At 42.4% G+C, this 18,625-nt stretch overlaps 2 protein-coding genes and 1 pseudogene across 8 annotated transcripts in view; 2 read left to right on the forward strand and 1 right to left on the reverse strand.

Annotated features, from left to right (window-relative positions):
- The window catches only part of LOC111954951 (protein argonaute-2), a 34,625-nt gene extending 25,129 nt beyond the window's left edge, over nt 1-9,496 (reverse strand). For all 7 annotated transcript variants that reach the window (XM_070436063.1, XM_070436062.1, XM_070436061.1 and 4 more), the window contains exons 1-2: nt 9,240-9,496; nt 7,589-7,636 (exon numbers count right to left, since the gene is read on the reverse strand). In XM_070436063.1, the coding sequence (XP_070292164.1) occupies nt 7,589-7,636; nt 9,240-9,264 (73 nt within the window). In that variant the 5' untranslated portion in view covers nt 9,265-9,496. The remainder of the gene's footprint in view (nt 1-7,588; nt 7,637-9,239) is intronic.
- LOC139023273 (piggyBac transposable element-derived protein 4-like) lies at nt 4,068-7,373 on the forward strand (annotated as a pseudogene).
- Nucleotides 9,497-15,494: 5,998 nt separating the features above from the next.
- Nucleotides 15,495-17,382, forward strand: LOC112067876 (homeobox protein Dlx5a). The gene is made up of 3 exons (XM_024134703.2): nt 15,495-15,954; nt 16,351-16,535; nt 16,786-17,382. The coding sequence occupies exons 1-3, from the start codon at nt 15,591-15,593 to the stop codon at nt 17,095-17,097; spliced, it is 861 nt and encodes a 286-aa protein (XP_023990471.1). The 5' UTR covers nt 15,495-15,590; the 3' UTR covers nt 17,098-17,382.
- The last annotated feature ends 1,243 nt before the right edge of the window (nt 17,383-18,625 follow it).

Here is an 18,625-nt window from a genome sequence, read left to right on the forward strand (position 1 = left end):
TTGCTGCAGAATGCTGTGGAAGCCATGCTGGTTAAGTATGCCTTGAATWCTAAATAAATCACAGTGTCACCAGCAAAGCACCCCCCCCACCTCCATGCTTCAGTGGGAACCACACATGCAGAGATCCGCCGTTCACCCACTCTGCGTCTCACAAAGACATGGCGGTTGGAACCAAAAATCTCAAATTTGGACTCATCAGAAACAAAAGGACAGATTTCCACCGGTCTAATGTCCATTGCTCGCATTTCTTGGCCCAAGCAAGTCTKTTATCATTGGTGTCCTTTAGTAGTGGTTTCTTTGCAGCAATTTTACCATGAAGGCCTGATTCACGCAGTCTCCTTTGAACAGTTGATGTTGAGATGTGTCTGTTACTTGAACTCTGAAGAATTTATTTGGTCTGCAATTTCTGAGTCTGGTAACTAAWTAACTTATTTTTTGGACTGCCCTTGAAGAAACATTCAAAGCTCAAAATTAAAGTGGAAAACCACACTACAGGCTGATCCAACTTTGATGTAATGTTCTTAAAACAAGTCAAAATGAGGCTCAGTAGTGTGTGTGGCCTCCACGTGCCTGTATGACCTCCCTACAACGCCTGGGCATGCTCCTGATGAGGTGGCGGATGGTCTCCTGAGGGATCTCCTCCCAGACCTGGACTAAAGCATCCGCCAACTCCTGGACAGTCTGTGGTGCAACGTGGAGTTGGTGGATGGAGCGAGACATGATGTCCCAGATGTGCTCAATTGGATTCAGGTCTGGGGAACGGGCGGGCCAGTCCATAGCATCAATGCCTTCCTCTTGCAGGAACTGCTGACACACTCCAGCCACATGAGGTCTAGCATTGTCTTGCATTAGGAGGAACCCAGGGCCAACCGCACCAGCATATGGTCTCACAAGGGGTCTGAGGATCTCATCTCGGTACCTAAGGCAGTCAGGCTACCTCTGGCGAGCACATGGAGGGCTGTGCGGCCCCCAAAGAAATGCCACCCCACACCATGACTGACCCACCGCCAAACCGGTCATGCTGGAGGATGTTGCAGCAGCAAAACGTTCTCCACGGTGTCTCCAGACTCTGTCACGTCTGTCACGTGCTCACTGTGAACCTGCTTTCATCTGTGAAGAGCACAGGGCGCCAGTGGCGAATTTGCCAATCTTGGTGTCTCTGGCAAATGCCAAACGTCCTGCACGGTGTTGGGCTGTAAGCACAACCCCCATCTGTGGACGTCGGGCCCTCATGGAGTCTGTTTCTGACCCGTTTGAGCAGACACATGCACATTTGTGGCCTGCTGGAGGTCATTTTGCAGGGCTCTGGCAGTGCTCCTCCTTGCACAAAGGCGGAGGTAGCGTCCTGCTGCTGGGTTGTTGCCCTCCTACGGCCTCCTCCACGTCATCCGTGATGTACTGGCCTGTCTCCTGGTAGCGCCTCCATGCTCTGGACACTACGCTGACAGACACAGCAAACCTTCTTGCCACAGCTCGCATTGATGTGCAATCCTGGATGAGCTGCACTACCTGAGCCACTTGTGTGGGTTGTAGCATTCAAAAGTGACCAAAACATCAGCCAGGAAGCATAGGAACTGAGAAGTGGTCTGTGGTCACCACCTGCAGAACCACTCCTTTATTGGGGGTGGCTTGCTAATTGCCTATAATTTCCACCTGTTGTCTATTCCATTTGCACAACAGCATGTGAAATTTATTGTCAATCAGTGTTGCTTCCTAAGTGGACAGTTTGATTTCACAGAAGTGTGATTGACTTGGAGATACATTGTGTTGTTTAAGTGTTCCCTTTATTTTTTTGAGCAGTGTATATAATATTTATTAGGGTACTTGTCCAATCTGCATTTTTTATGACCGCCACGGAATAGAACAATGCTCAATCGTGAGGTGATAGAGAGCAGCTGTTGCTTCACGAGGCATTTACCTGAAAATACATGATCTAAGTGATTGATAGTTGGTATTCAGCAGTCATAAAAGTATGACTTATTTACTTTACATGTTGCATTTTGTATTTTTGTTCAGTAAAGTGTTGGTGCCATGTTTAATGAGCTGAAATGAAAGACCCCAGAATTTTTCAATACACAAAAAAAAAATCTCAAATTTTGGGCACAAAGTTGTTTACAGCCCTATTGGTGAACATTTCTCCTTTGTAAAGATAATCCATCCATCTGACAGGTGTGGCATATCAAGACACGGATTAAACAGCATGATCATTACACAGGTGCAACTTGTGCTGGGAACAATAAAAGGCCACTAAAATGTTCAGTTTTGGCACACAACACAATGCCACAGATGTTTCAAGTTGAGGGAGTGTGCAATTGGCATGCTGACTGCAGAAATGTCCACCAGAGCTGTTGCCAGATAACTGAATGTTCCTTTCTCTACCATAAGCCACCTCCAATGTCATTTTAGAGAATTAGGCAGTACACGTCCAACCGGCATCATAACCGCAGATCACGTGTAACCACGCCAGGCCAAGACCTCCACATCCGGCTTCTTCAACTGCGGGATTGTCTGAGACCAGCCTCCCGGACATCTGATGAAACTGATGAGTATTTGTCTGCAATAAAGCCCTTGTGGGGAAAACTCATTCTGATTGGCTTGGCTCCCAGGTAGGTGGGCCTGTGCCCTCCCAGGCCCACCCATGGTTGCACTCCTGGCCAGTCATGTGAAATCCATAGATTAGGGCCTAATGAATTTGTTTAAATTGATTGATTTCCTTATATGAACTGTAACTCAGTAAAATCATTGCATTTATATTTTTGTTCAGTATACAAAATTGTGATTTTGCCAGACAGCATAGCTCTATAGAAATGAGATGCTGACTTGGAATTAAATAAAGTCAAATAAAACAAATGTAATACACAATTTAAATATTTTATTCAAGTGAATAAATGATATAGTTAATAAGTGAATAAGTAAGTAAGTAATAAGTAAATGGGTAATAAGTAAATGGGCAGTCACTACCATCATGGGACTTCAATTGTTTTATTCTGTTTTACAGCATTCAACCCACACTTCTAAAAAAATTACACCCCGATTTGTGATTTATTTTTATAATCTAACATAAACCTCAAAATGCACTAGTCGCTCAACACTAGCTATAGCACACAATATTTTACATACAGCAGATTATTAAAGGACCAAAGAGCTTGTTCTGCTTTGTTTTCATTTTTGCCATGGGAAAAAATATTGCGACACTGGTATAGTCACAGCCCTGGTTCACACCAGTCCAAACAAACCGAACTAAAGGGGGGAAAACATGCCACAGTTCTGAAAAGTCACTCCAAACCAATTTAGTGTTAACCTTTACCTAGTACTGATCCCGGATCCGGGTTTGAAAATAGACAACATACGGTGTTCGCCACAAATAGTCATATTAAACATTCCTGAAAATACAAGTGTCTCACATGCTTCAAAAGCCTCGAATCTTGCTAATCTAACTGCYTTGTCAGATTTKAAAAATGATTTACTGCGAAAGAATAGGATGCGATTATCTGAGCTCAGCGCTCCATYAATAAATACTTTTCAACCAGCACAAGCGTAACATTATCACAGATTGTGTTGAAAGAAATGGTTTACCTGTTGAAAATCTTTCTCTGTTTGCAATCCCAAGGCTCATTGTTACACACTGAATGGTCTTTTGTTCGGTTAAATCCATTTTTTATAGCCTAACACMAAACATTTTGTGAACGCTTATGTCGTTGAATTTCATGTCATTAAATTTTCGGCGAAACATCCGACCTAAATACATTGACTAAACCTGACGTTATCCAGTCAAGTTTGGTTGCATTGAAATCAACTGTTTGTCTGTAACACAACCAAACATGATGGGTCATTTTGCGGGACGTATTGATCCGAAAAAAACGATTGGAAGACATCGACCTCCGACCTCATTTGCGTACCAATCGGATGACCACTGTCTCTTTGATTGACTGTATTTTAACCCAATGACCACTCATCGTCTTGAAATCTAGCTGGTTAGATAGCCAATGAACAGAGGTAAATTGCACTATCAAATGGTAATTTGTTTGGAGACTAACTCACACGGAGAACGTGTGCGCAASAGAAGTCTTTTCAAAYCGCATTTCAACGAGGAAGGTCTGAAAGTTATTACGCACAGCGGTATTTCGGCAACGCGCATCTTCAACTTTATTCAACTTTAATTTCATCGAACATCATGGCGAATAAGTCTGGGAAAGCTAAGTCCAAGWCTAGATTTAGCAATGTAGAGGCAATTTTAGAAGAAATTGATCGTGATACAGATACAGAAATGTTATCTGAGGAAGAATCGGTTGGAGCGTGTTCATTTGATTCTGAGACGGAGGCATATTTCTTAGAAGGAGAGGATATCGTTTTGGATTGGTAAGTTCTTGTCATGCTAATGCCGTTGTTTGTAATATAAAATGTTATTAGCGATTGTTTTTAGTTTTAGTTGCAATATATGCACATTTTATGAAATGTGTAACGTACACGTGGTCTATTCATTGTGAGTGAGGGTACGTTTGTATAGCATGTAGCATGTCTACTGTATGTCTACTGTACTTTGACAATATATTATGGTAGCATGGCCTCAGATATGATTTGAAACCAGTGATTGTTTAGTTCCATGTTCTCTCTCTCTCTAAATAAAAATGTATATGTTTATTATACCTGTTGATACAGGGCTCATATGTGAAACTATTCTAACTGAAAATTTTGATTCACAGTGGCACTGATTCCGACTGGGAGCCCCCAGCGCCAACTTGTTCTTCCAGCCGGACCCCTGCTGTCTCTGGGCCATCTACCGGTGTGAAAGCGCCGACAAAGAAGAGGAAGAGGGGAAGTGTGCCACCTGCTAACAAAGGGACAGAAGGGCGTTGGCACACTGTCCTGGAAGATGATGTGGAGCCACCCCAGCCAACTTTTCGGCCGAAAAGGGAGCCTGGACCTCAGGTGAACTCGACCACAACTTACAGCCCCCTTGAGCTTTTCCAGTTGTTTTTCACCCATTCTGTTGTAGGTTCACTCGTGTCTAACACGAATAAGTTTGGGAAGAAGAAGCAGGCAGGCAAAAAGGTAGCATGGAAGCCTGTATCCATGTCAGACTTTTACTGCTACCTTTCAATGGTCATCTACATGGGGCTGGTGAAGCTGAAGAGCCTGACTGACTACTGGAAGACGTCATCACTATACCAACTGCCTTTCCCCATGACTGTTATGTCCTGCAAAAGGTTTCTGGTTGTTTCACAGGCGCTACACATCAGTGACCCAAAGGTTGATGAAGAGAATGAKAAGAAGAAAGGCACAGCAACGTTTGATAGACTGTGCAAAATCAAACCTCTCTACTCCAGCATTGTTGAGGCCTGCAAGACCTACTTTCAGCCAGRCCAGAACCTGTCRATCGATGAGAGGATGGTAGCCTCAAAGGCCAGAATTGGCCTCAAACAATARATGCGTAACAWGCCAACCAAGTYGGGTTACAAGCTGTTTGTTTTGGCTGATTCTGTGTGTGCCTACACATGCAATTTCTTTGTCTATGAGGGGAAGAACACTTGTGCGACTGGTAAGGGACTTAGCTATGACTCTGTGATGGAGTTATTGGATTTCCAACTGCTGGGGAAGGGCTACAAACTATTTGTGGATAACTTCTACACAAGCCCTACKCTGTTCACAGACCTGAGYAAGCGGGAAGTGTGGGCTTGTGGCACCATTCYCACCAACCGGGTGGGCTTTCCGAAGACCAAGGTGAARGACATGCCTAAGCYGGCTGAGCGGGGGGCCATGCGATGGATACGCGAAGATGGCCTGCTTTTTGTAAAGTGGATGGATACCCGGGAAGTCGTGATGTGTTCAACTATACACAAGTCCTTCAATGGGGATCATGTTGCCCGGCGTATCAAGGATGMRACTGGGAATTGGASCACCAAAAATGTCCCCATTCCAACTGCAGTGAAGGACTACAACAAGAGCATGGGAGGTGTGGACCTATCAGATGCGCTGATAGGCTATTATAATGTTCTCCATAAGACGATGAAATGGTARAAGACGTTCTTCTATCATTTCGTCYACATTGCTGTGGTGAATGCATTCATCCTACAGAAGGAAATGGCTAAGAGCTGTGGAAAGCCCTTCCTCACACAGAAAGCCTTCAGAGAGCAGCTCATCAAGGAGCTTGCTGCCTACAGCACCACTGCACCAAGCCCTGTCCCTTCTGCTCCTGCCACAAGTGTTCATCTGCCCAGATATATTTGTGCAGACATGYATGTGCCTAAGGGCCAAAAGGGCACAGCATGGAGGCGTTGCTGTGTTGTTTGTAAGATGAAGTCGCCCATCACATGCACCACATGCTCGGTGACCCTCTGCTTTACATCAGAAAGAGACTGCTATAGCATCTGGCATCGACAGCAGAATATTGTGTAGAGCTTTGGCAAAGTGGGTGGGGTTATGTTATATCTGGAGTACTGTTCCTGTCTTATCCTGTGTGAATTTAAGTATGCTCTCTCTTTCTCTCCTTCTTTCTCTGAGAACCTGAGCCCCAGGACCATGCGTCATGACCCCCTGGCATGATGACTCCTTGCTGTCCCCAGTCCACCCGACCTTGCTGCTGTTCCAGTTTCAACTGTTCTGCCTGCAGCTATGGAACCCTACCTAAACTGTTCATTTTTACTCTTGAGGTGCTGTCCTGTTGCACCCTCTACAACCACTGTGATATCTACCCGGCACAGCCAGAAGAGGACTGGCCACCCCTCATAGCCTGGTTCCTCTCTAGGTTTCTTCCTAGGTTTTGCCTTTCTAGTTTTTCCTAGCCACCGTGCTTCTACACCTGCATTGCTTCCTGTTTGGGGTTTTAGGCCGGGTTTCTGTATAGCACATTGAGACATTAGCTGATGTAGGAAGGGCTATGTAAATACATTTGATTTGATAGAGGACTGAGGGTCTTCCAAATATTGAAAGTGTAAATAGTCACCCATGTTATTTTGTAAATGTATATTTTATTTATTTTTTGGGGAAAAGAATTTATAAGAAAAAATCCAATTTTTTTCCTCATTTTTCCCCCTCAATTTTTTTGTGGGGCGTGTTAGAATACCATTTTGGTATTTTGTATATAGTTATTTGTTTCAGAATGTATACCTTCACCAATTTGGCCACTTGGGTACATTTGGGCTACTTGTGTGGGACACCTGGGTGACCTCATGATAAATGTCATGTAGCACACTCATTTTGGAAGTTATCATTCTGAAACTTTGCACAAGTACTGTTGCCTTCTTATGTTTTTCACTGAAATTGTTCCCATGTTCATATCTAGATGTTTGTTTTATCTTGTTCATTTTAATTATGATGATACAACAATTAAAATGAAAAAACGTATGGTTTTTTTCATTGTATTATCAAAACCAGATCTATTGTGTTTTATTCTCCTACATTCAATTCACATTTACACAAACTTCAGAGTGTTTTCTTTCAAATGGTACCAAGAATATGCATATCCTTGCTCCTGGGCCTGAGCTAGAGACAGTTAGATTTGGGTATGTCTTCAGGCGGAAATTGAAAAGGGGGGGAGGGGTATTCCCAAGAGTTAAAGTACCCTAAGACTGGTGTGAAAGAAGCTTACCAGAGCCAATTGACCCCGAGGAGTGAGGTGGTTCAAGCATCTCAGCAGCTAGAAGAGAAAAACATTTGTCAATTGACATGACTCACAATGATTAAGATGAAGGCTGCATGGATCACAAAATGTTCTGTAATATTCTTAGAACTTCCTCCTATCCATAATGCCCAAATAAAACCTTGTCACTTCATTCTCCATGTTCATTTTCATTCTCCATGTTCATTTTCATGCCCTATAGTTTATTGCTGCATAGCTAGCAACTACAGACCCTACCAGTACACTTGTTTACACCAGAAAACTAGCAGTATTTCAATCTTTGATGGAGTAGTGTGGATAAAGGTACAATTTGGACTACAGTGGAATCACTCATCCCTGCATTGAGGTAGGTTTTCCAACCCATATATCGTACCTGCTTGCATCTTCTGGCACACTGACTACCCATTTCCAAATGCCTCACCCTCTTATCAGCATTAGAACAGAATCATGTACAACTGCTGAGCCAATTTTTCATCTCCCTTATCAACAAGTACACACCAGCAGCTCAGCAATCTGGCAATCTGACCACTCCTAAAACCACCCATCTTCCTGAAACTGGTCACCATCATTCTCAGTAACTGAAGGATTGGAAATAATTAACTGGAAATAGTCAACCAGTGCATCAGTGGTGCAACCTTATTTTCTAGCAAATATTATTTTTCACATAACTGGCTCCACTTTGAACAATTTAAGAGTAATGAAAAATTACCCACTAGTAGTATAGCATAAAATATCTGTTCGCTAACGCTACTAGTCACCATGGATGCTTTTCCCAACCTAAATACCAGGCCATGTTCCCACTTGCAAACTAAAACAGCATGTTAGGAGAGGATATTTTCTTTAATTGGCCTTCACTTAACGACATTTTGTTAGTGATCAAACAATTAGTTCCCCATTCTCAATTTCAACTCAATAGCTAGTTAAATGTAGCTAGCTAATGATGCACAACTTAAGTATTGTTGCTTGCTCAGTATATAGCACGTTGACTGGTACCCATAATGGTAGCTAACGGCAAAGAGAATAACTCGGTGCAAACAGTCTCCGAAATGTAGCGGGTTAGTCAGCTAGAAAGTTAGACAACAAGCAATGTTAACAGGTAGCTAACTAATTCATTAGAACGCAAACCAAGTTAGCTAGCTAACATTTGAAAAGGTTAACAAGCCGCCGTTGGATAACAAGGCGACTACCCGTTAGCAGGCTAACGTTAGCTAGTTTACTAAAAATGAGTTTGAGCTAGCTCAGTAGCTAGTTACTGGCCAACCATCTATTTGATATATATTTTTGTAACTATTTGCTATTTATACAAATGTCTCCTGCTTTAGGATTGGACTTGAACAAGATTGAAGTTAATCGACTTCCAACTATCGTTAGCCAGGTCAACAGGCTTAGCTAACATTAGTTAACTAGCTAACAACAACAGGCCAGGCAAACGGTGGCAAGGCTTGCTAACGCGAGATCTAGCTAACTAACTAGGGACGAAATGTTAAACTGAGCTTGGCGAACAATGTTACAAAATGAAAACAAAACCGTGTAAATGATTGGAGGCCCCAAAGACCAAACTATCACTATCACCACATTTATTCGCTATCCGTCTTGCTAACTAGCAAAATGCTAAACTTACCTCCAGCTGCTCCACTGGAATACATTTTATCGTTTGTTCAGCGTGCACTCTGTGGTCGTACGTACGGGTACTCCACTTTTCTCAAACGTCGCCAAAATACATACGTAAATGGGTACTATATATATAAAACAGTGTGGGCGGCTCTGTTAGGAAGTGGAAGGTTTTAGCCAAGCAGTAAATTACAACACCACGATAGCTTTATCATCCTCGGCACGGCACCATCCCCCCAACACAAACCGGAGCTATGCCGAGAGAGGCTAGCGAAGGATCTGTGTGATGTCACACGCACAGTCCACTCTCTTATCCCCGCGCGGTCTTTCCTTGGCCGTGTTCATTTTACAACATTGCGAAATTCAGAGGAAGATGAATCAACCAAAGTGCAATGAATGTATTTCATTTAGGCCCTGTAAACACTACAATATTAAAATAGCTGTAACGTTACCAACCAAATGTGTAATTTTACTTAATTTGGCCACTGCCGAATGCCTTTCGCTGGAAGAAAAAACAGCAGTCTTTTTCGGGGCATGTTGTATTTGAAATAAATGCTCACTGATAAACCCATCTCGTGGATTCCACAAAAGTCCTGCGAACTAGCTTAACATTCATTATTGTTACTGGATGATTTTGTATTGATTTTGTATTGGTGTAGCTAGTAGGCCTAGGCCTACTGTACACATTGGTAGAGAAGGTGTGTAGGCCTAGGCAGCCCAGCCTTCTCATGCCATATGTCCTATGTCCCCCTACTTATCCTCCTCAAATATGGTCTCCCGAGTGGCGCAGCGGACTAAGGCACTGCATCTCATTGTTAGAGGCGTCACCACAGACACCCTGGTTATACAGGCTGTATATCCAGGCTGTGTAGGCCATCATTGTAAATAAGAATTTGTTCTTAACCGACTTGCCTAGTTAAATAAATAAAAACTGTGGCTTGACCAGTAGGGGCAGCCTAACATGCTAAACTGAGTTTAGGGGCCCAGCCAACTCCTCAAAACAATTCACTTCCACTTGTAAACTTAGGCCTACCAGAAAGAGATCAACATCAATGGGGTGGCAGGTGGCCTAGAGGTTGGAGAGACAGACCAGTAGCCAGAAATTTCTGAAAAAATACAGAACTGAACTGGCAACCTGCTGTGGGCTGCTGCGTTTTACCCCTGGCACCATTTCCTGCCATTGTGCCCTTGAGCAAGTCACTTAACTACCTAAAACTGCTCTTGATCCAGGGGTGCTGCTCCCTGGTGGCTAACCGTGTGCCTCTCCAAGTGTGTGTATTTGGTGGGGTTGAGATAGACATATTTCTGTATTTCACAAAATGGACACTAATCCTATTCTATTCAGAGGACTCATCCCATTAACTTATTAGGTCAATATGAACAAACAAATCKAATCATTAGACTACCTCATAGGCCTATTTACACTTCACTCCATAAGTATTTGGACAGTGAAGTTACATTTTGTTGTCTTACTCTATACTCCAGCATTTTAGAATTGAGCTAGAATGTTTCATATTAGACGCCAGTACAGAATATCACCTTTTATTTTAGGGTATTTTCATACATACAGTATGTATGTATGTACTACTGACTAGGTATCCCCCTTTCCTATCTGTTTTACCATTTAGAAATGAAAGCACTTTATGTATCTAGTCTCCCCATTTGAAGTATTTGAATAAATTCACTTTTAGTGTATTAAAGGAGTCAACATTTTAAGTGTTTAGTCCCATATTCCTAGCAAGCAATGACTACGTCAAGCTTGTGACTCTACAAAGTCGTTGGATGCATTTGCAGTTGATTGTGCTTTGGATTATGTTTTGCCAAATAGGAACTGAATAATGTCCTGTACAAATTTGGTGCCAGTTTTATTGTAAGTAAGAATAAACTCAGAAAAAAATAAACGTCCTCTCACTGTCAACTGCATTTATTTTCAGAAAACTTAACATGTGTAAATATTTGTATGAACATAACAAGATTCAACAACTGAGACATAAACTGAACAAGTTCCACAGACATGTGACTAACAGAAATGGAATAATGTGTCCCGTTAAAATCAAAAGTAACAGTCAGTATCTGGTGTGGCCACCAGCTGCATTAAGTACTGCAGTGCTTCTCCTCCTCATGGACTGCACCAGGTTTGCTAGTTCTTGCTGTGAGATGTTACCCCACTCTTCCACCAAGGCACCTGCAAGTTCCTGGACATTTCTGGGGGGAATGGCCCTAGCCCTCACCCTCAAATCCAATAGGTCCCAGACTTGCTCAATGGGATTGAGATCCGGGCTCTACGCTGGCCATTGCAGGACACTGACATTCCTGTCTTGCAGGAAATCATGCACAGAACGAGTAGTATGGCTGGTGGCATTGTCATGCTGGAGGGTCATGTCAGGATGAGCCTGCAGGAAGTATACCACATGAGGGAGGAGGATGTCATCCCTGTAACGCACAGCGTTGAGATTATCTGCAATGACAACAAGCTCAGTCCAATGATGCTGTGTCACACCGCCTCAGACCATGACGGACCCTCCACCTCCAAATCGATCCCGCTCCAGAGTACAGGCCTCAGTGTAACGCTCATTCCTTCGATGATAAATGCGAATCCGATCATCCCTGGTGAGACAAAACTTTGACTCGTCAGTGAAGAGCACTTTTGCCAGTCCTGTCTGGTCCAGCAACGGTGGGTTTGTGCCCATAGGCGACGTTGTTGCCGGTGATATCTGGTGAGGATCTGCCTTACAACAGCCCTACAAGCCCTCAGTCCAGCCTCTCTCAGCCTATTGCGGACAGTCTGAGCACTGATGGAGGGATTGTGTGTTCCTGGTGTAACTCGGGCAGTTGTTGTTGCCATCCTGTACCTGTCCCGCAGGTGTGATGTTCGGATGTACCAATCCGGTGCAATTGTTGTTACACGTAGTCTGCCACTGCGAGGACGATCAGCTGCCCGTCCTGTCTCCCTGTAGCGTTGTCTTAGGCGTCTCACAGTACGGACATTGCAATTTATTACCCTGAACACATCTGCAGTCCTCATGCCTCCTTGCAGCATGCCTAAGGCACGTTCACGCAGATGAGCAGGAACCCTGGGCATCTTTCTTTTGGTGTTTTTCAGAATCAGTAGAAAGGCCTCTTTAGTGTCCTGAGTTTTCATAACTGTGACCTTAATTGCCTACCGTCTGTAAGCTGTTAGTGTCATAACGACCGTTCCACAGCTGCATGTTCATTAATTGTTTATGGTTCATTGAACAAGCATGGGAAACAGTGTTTAAACCCTTATCAATGAAGATCTGTGAAGTTATTTGGATTTTTACGAATTATCTTTGAATGACAGGGTCCTGAAAAAGTGACGTTTCTTTTTTTGCTGAGTTTAGAATATGTTTTTGAAAACTTCTATACTGAACAAAAATATTAACACAACATGCAACAATTTCAGCGATTTTACTGAGTTGAAGTTTATGTTAGGAAATCAGTCAATTGAAATAAATTAATAGGCCCTAATCTTTGGATATTAAATGACTGGGCAGGGGCACAGCCATGGGTGGGCCTGGGAGGGGATAGCCCCACCCACTTCAAATCAAATCAGATTGTATTGGTCACATGCACATGTTTTGCTGATGTTATTGTGGGTGTAGCGAAATGCTTGTGTTTCTAGCTCCAACAGTGCAGTAATATCTAACAAGTAATATCTAACAATTTCACAACAATACACACAATACACACATCTAAAGTAAAGGAATTGAATAAAGAGTATATAAATATTTTGACGAGCAAAATCGGAGCAGCATAGACTAAATTACAGTAGAATAGAATAGAATACAGTACATACTTATGAGTAATGCAAAATATGTAAACATTATTAAAGTGACTAGCATTCCATTATAAAAGTGGCATGTGATTTCAAATCTATGTATATAGTGCAGCAGCCTCTAAGGTGCTAGTGATGGCTATTTAACAGTCTGATGGCATCTCGGTCCCAGCTTTGATGCACCTGTACTGACCTCACCTTCTGGATGATTGCGGAGTGAACAGGCAGTGGCTAAGGTGGTTGTTGTCCTGATGATCTTTTTGGCCTTCCTGTGACATTGGGTGCTGTAGGTGTCCTTGGGAGCCAGGCCCACCCACTGGGGAGCCAAGCCCAGCCAATCAGAATGAGGTTTTCCCCACAAAGGGCTTTATTACAGACAGAATTACTCCTCAGTTTCATCAGCTGCCCGGCTGGCTGGTCTCAGATGATCCCGCAGGTGAAGAAGCTTGATGTGGAGGTCCTGGGTTTGTGTGGTTACACTTGGTCTGCGGTTGTGAGGCCGGTTGGACATACTGCCAAATTCTCTAAAACAACGTTTGAGGTGGCTTATGGTAGAGAAATTAACATTCAAACCTCTGGCCACAGCTCTGGTGAACATTTCTGCAGTCAACATGCTAATTGCACGCTCCCTCAAAACTTGAGACATCTGTGGCATTGTGTTGTGTGCCAAAACTGCACATTTTAGAGTGACCTTTTATTGTCCCCAGCATAAGGTGCACCTGTGTAATGATCATGCTGTTTAATCAGCTTCTTAATATTCCACACCTGTCAGGTGGATGGATTATCTTGGCAAACGATAAATGCTCACTAACAGGAATATAAACAAATTTGTGCACAAAAATTGAGAGAAAGCTTTTTGTGCACATGGAAAATTTCTGTGATCTTTTATTTCAGCTCATGAAACATGGGATAATAATGGGACCATTATTTTTATAATAATGCTAACCTCCCCTGTTAGGTAATGGTGAAAAGTTTGCATGTTTTGTTGTAGCCTCTGAATGGCATCTCACTCATTAGGCCTATTAATTTTTCATGACATTATCAGGATTCATGTAGAAGTGTTCAGAAACATCTTTATTATAGACTTAGAAAGAAAATGACTCCAGTCATCATTCACCATTCAGTTAATATTGGGCAACATTTCTGAACGGTAAAACAGATATGTATGGAAATACCCTCAAATAAAGTTAACATTCGGTACTGTCGCCTCATATGAAACGTTTGATCTCAAATCCAAAATGCTGGATGGAGTAGGTCTACAATGAATAGACCTATAACAATTAAAGAAACCTTCATTATTTTGGATTTGGCATGTTTTAGTCTTAATTGATTGATTACATACAGTATGCAACAATAGCCAACTACGTTGAGTATCCGGCTACGAATGATGCCCGGTCCCCAAATATTTTCTTGGAATGTCTTGTCGCGTGTGGCTGACGCTGATTCCACTGCTTCGCACCAAGTTATGATACGTTCCCTCATTCACCACCGAGCGGCGCCATTTTAAACTGATTCCTGCTTCGCACAAAGTGATCATACGTTCCCTCATTCACCACCGAGCGGCGCCATTTTACTACAATACGCGCGTTGTTCAGTTGCGTGCAACATCCACAGAGCTTAGTGAACATAGTGATAAAATAAATTAATGTTGTCTGTTTCCGTTGTTTCAATGCATTTTCGGTGTGGTTAAACGTGGCCGTTGTTGACGGACAAATAATCGAGTTTAATTAGGTAGTTTCCATAGATTTTCCACCGTGGTAAGAGAAATGTGTGATATAGCCTAATAATAAATTGTATGCAGAAATGTTCATCTTTATGAGGATGAGGTAGACCTTGCTGTGACCTTAAAATTAACATAGGCCTACAAATGAATGGGCATATAGGCCTTTAGGCTGACAATATGGGGTAAAATCACACAAAAACACTTGTTTCTTCTTCATTTATGAATATGCAAGTAAAACACAGATCTAGTTTTATCTGTTCGTTGCATCACCTGCATTTTATGTTGTGACAATCGAAACTGTTTCATTTCTGTCTCTGCATTAAGTCCAATCATGAGACATTTTAAGATAAATACTGTAGTAATTTCATTTTTTTGTTTCGTTTCTTGTCGAAAGCTGAATTATTAATGGCAGGCAACACAACAGTCGTAATGTTTTAATACTGAAGCTCATGATAGACTGATATATTCTTGTGGACGTTTTGGAAACTGCAATTTACCACCCTAAATTGTCAATCGATGACATGACACCCAGTTTAATTGCCCGTTTTGATTGATAGTAAAAACACAACAAAGTAGCCTGACTCGTATATCGCCTATGGCAAACTGGTCGAGCGAGTTGGGGTGTATGCTGTCTGCGCGCCTTGGCCAATGGAACCAGATCCTCCCTGCAGTGCGTAAGAGCGCAATTTAGGATTTAACCAAGTCTTTGCTGAGGGGCTGGCAGAAGTTCGAGAGACCCCGTCGGTGTAAGCACATATCACACAATGCAAGTGTAGTCTTCAGTCAGTCTTCAGACGTCTCATTGGAGTTAGACTGCCATTTAACGTTGCTGCTTTCGAACTATGACTGGAGTATTCGACCGAAGGATTCCGAGTTTCAAACCTGCCGACTTCCAGAACCCTTTTCAGGTTTCCACCACAATGCACCACCCGTCTCAGGAATCCCCCACGCTACCCGAGTCTACGGCCACGGATTCTGGCTACTATAGCCCGGCTGGAGCAGTGCACCATGGCTATTGTTCGCCTAATTCCACCTCGTATGGGAAACCTCTCAATGCCTATCAATACCAGTACCACGGCGTAAACGGATCTGCGGGAAATTACCCTGCAAAAACATACCCAGACTACAGCGCATACACAGCCTCTGCTTACCACCAATATGCTGGAACTTATAGCAGAGTACAACCACAACCATTAAGTCCGCAAGGTAATTACACAATGTTTTATTGAATTTGTATTAGGCTATTATTATTATTATTATTATTGAATCAAATATGTGTTGTGTTCGACCTCACACCATTTTTACATGCGTGTATTTCAAACTGGGGTAGGCTATTTTTTCATCATGGTAAAATTCTTGAAATCAAATTTGGTAAAGGGGCACAAAGTTTTCACCGAAGTTATTCTGTAAAAAGGACGTACTTTTCCTTTACTCGTTAGATTCTTTGCGAGACGCATTGGCTTCAATATCCGCCTATAAATCGACAGATGTACTCTTGATTTGATCGCTCTGAAATAGATGGAATACCCAGGAAATATGACTGTGTTATGCAAATACTTTGTTAGTACACCACAGATAAAGCAATTGATTTCTTTCTTTCAGAAAAAGAAGTAGCAGAACCTGAAGTGAGGATGGTAAACGGAAAGCCCAAGAAAGTCAGAAAACCACGGACAATCTACTCCAGTTTTCAGCTAGCTGCCCTGCAGCGGAGATTTCAGAACACACAGTACCTCGCGCTGCCAGAGAGAGCAGAGCTCGCGGCTTCGTTGGGACTCACGCAAACGCAGGTAAATAGGTTACTTTTCTCTTTTTCATTGAGTGTTCAGTTTCATTCTGTTTTAGTTTTTTAAATCAAAATTATCAGTTCAAATTTGCCTTGTGTTTTCAATATACATGTAATGCGTAAAGTGTGCGTAATGAATTATTGAAAAATGATCGAAAGCTTAATTCGTATGCATACTTTTGTATAATGGCATTCTGGGATGTTAATATGCTGTTATTTTAACTCACTTTGACATATTTCTCATCCATCCCAAGGTCAAGATCTGGTTCCAGAACAAAAGGTCGAAACTGAAGAAAATTATGAAGAATGGTGAGCTTCCACCGGAACACAGTCCGAGCTCCAGCGACCCTATGGCATGCAACTCTCCGCAGTCCCCCGCCGTCTGGGACACCCATGGCCCGTCCAGGCCTCACAGCCACCAGGCGCAGAACATCAACCCCGCGGCCTCCACCTTTTTGGAAAACTCCGCGTCTTGGTACTCCACGGCTGGTGCCATGAATTCTCACCTCCAGGCCCCCAACTCGATACAGCACTCTTTGGTTCTTGGATCTGGGACGTTATACTGAAACCCAGTTCAACAAATATTTACATTGTATGGGACTCGTGTTTAAAATGTCCAGAGGAATATGCAATGTATTGATGACAGTCATAGAAGAACGTGTATAATGTGTAAATGTGTGCATGTAATTTATTGCATTTTGGAAGACTAATTAAACGTTTTAAATCGACAATGCAACCCAGAGACTTTTAATGGCGCACTCCTGAATTATGAATTAGACAAAAAACAATTACTGATAGCCCTCCCACAAGTCCTCCCTCATAATTAGGCTATTCGCACGGAAAATCAATGACCCCGTAACATTACAAAATTTGCCCACATTCTGAGACACTTTAAATCCACGTACAGATCAAACTCGAGATGAATTGCCTGGGCTGTCTGCGTGACATATTTGGTCAGTTCTGCACATTTGTGATTGACTTTAAATATTAATTTGGGGACAAAACGATCAACAAGGAGATGTGTATACTGACCTTAAGCTATAGGCCTACAAGTAGGCTATTTTTCATTTTCAACAAGCGCGGAATTCTCAGGGGGAGTTACCTGCTGGTATGCCAAAAGGTTAGGCTGGATTTGTTTTGTGTCATGTCATGTAGTTATTCATGTTTAGTACTACAACCTGTTTTATGGTTATGCGCATATTACATGCCCAGAGTACATTATGTTTTGAGCGGATCCATAACGGACTGAAACAGAACCGTATCGAAGAGAGCATCATAGTTTATGAGTGTCTATTGGTTTTGACATCCAGTTAAATGTGGATGAATTGATTGCAGGTACAGGCCTACTATTGCATTATTAGAGTTGTAAATGATGTTCCTCTGAAAGACAAATATTCAAGGAATGGTATGCTGTTGTTACTACTTTATTAAACAGTCATAACAAAACATATTATTTAGTTTGTTCTTGTTGTCCGTGGTGAACGAGATGTAAAACCAAACAAAATAATCAATAATTCACACGATTTAAATCAGATTATTGTAAAGATACAGACATTGTTGTTGATACTATTTTCTTGCAGGTTAATTCTACTATACATGTATTATTATTATGCCTATTCTTTAAATCATGTTAGCACATTTCAGTCTCGTGTTTTGGAGTTGCATCTGGATTTCAACCTCCCCCAAAGAATGTGGGTGTCGGTCTGGCAGACAGTCTGCAGCCGTGCTCTCTTTTTGTCCCCTAGAATTAGTTGCTTTGAATGGCAGAGAGGAGGCGAATGGGCGGTACGAAGATCTGAGACAATTTGCATTCCTGTGGGGGCAAACCGGCTCCAGAGCTCTGCCACTCCCGGCCACAGCCCACCTCCGTCAGACCTTCCGGGTAAAATAAAATCTTCAACATTTGAACATATCATTAACTACCAGCAGTAGGCCTCCTACAACGAGTATTGCCACTGAATACCACTAAACAAACTATACTCCACTGAAGCGAAAATCAAGGCCTATGAATGTGTTGTAATTGGGTTCTTGTTCCAGACTTTACATAAAACATGTTATCATTATGCACCAATAGCCTATTTAAACGAATCAACC

The sequence above is a fragment of the Salvelinus sp. IW2-2015 genome, linkage group LG30 (genome assembly GCF_002910315.2).
Source record: "Salvelinus sp. IW2-2015 linkage group LG30, ASM291031v2, whole genome shotgun sequence".
Lineage (NCBI taxonomy): Eukaryota > Metazoa > Chordata > Actinopteri > Salmoniformes > Salmonidae > Salvelinus > Salvelinus sp. IW2-2015.

What these genes read in the sequence shown, in the direction of transcription:
- LOC112067876 (XM_024134703.2), top strand. Translation starts at nt 15,591, where the DNA reads ATGACTGGAGTATTCGACCGAAGGATTCCGAGTTTCAAACCTGCCGAC. An exon ending in ACAACCATTAAGTCCGCAAG is followed by an intron (nt 15,955 to 16,350) that starts GTAATTACACAA and finishes TCTTTCTTTCAG; the next exon opens with AAAAAGAAGTAGCAGAACCT. An exon ending in TGGGACTCACGCAAACGCAG is followed by an intron (nt 16,536 to 16,785) that starts GTAAATAGGTTA and finishes ATCCATCCCAAG; the next exon opens with GTCAAGATCTGGTTCCAGAA.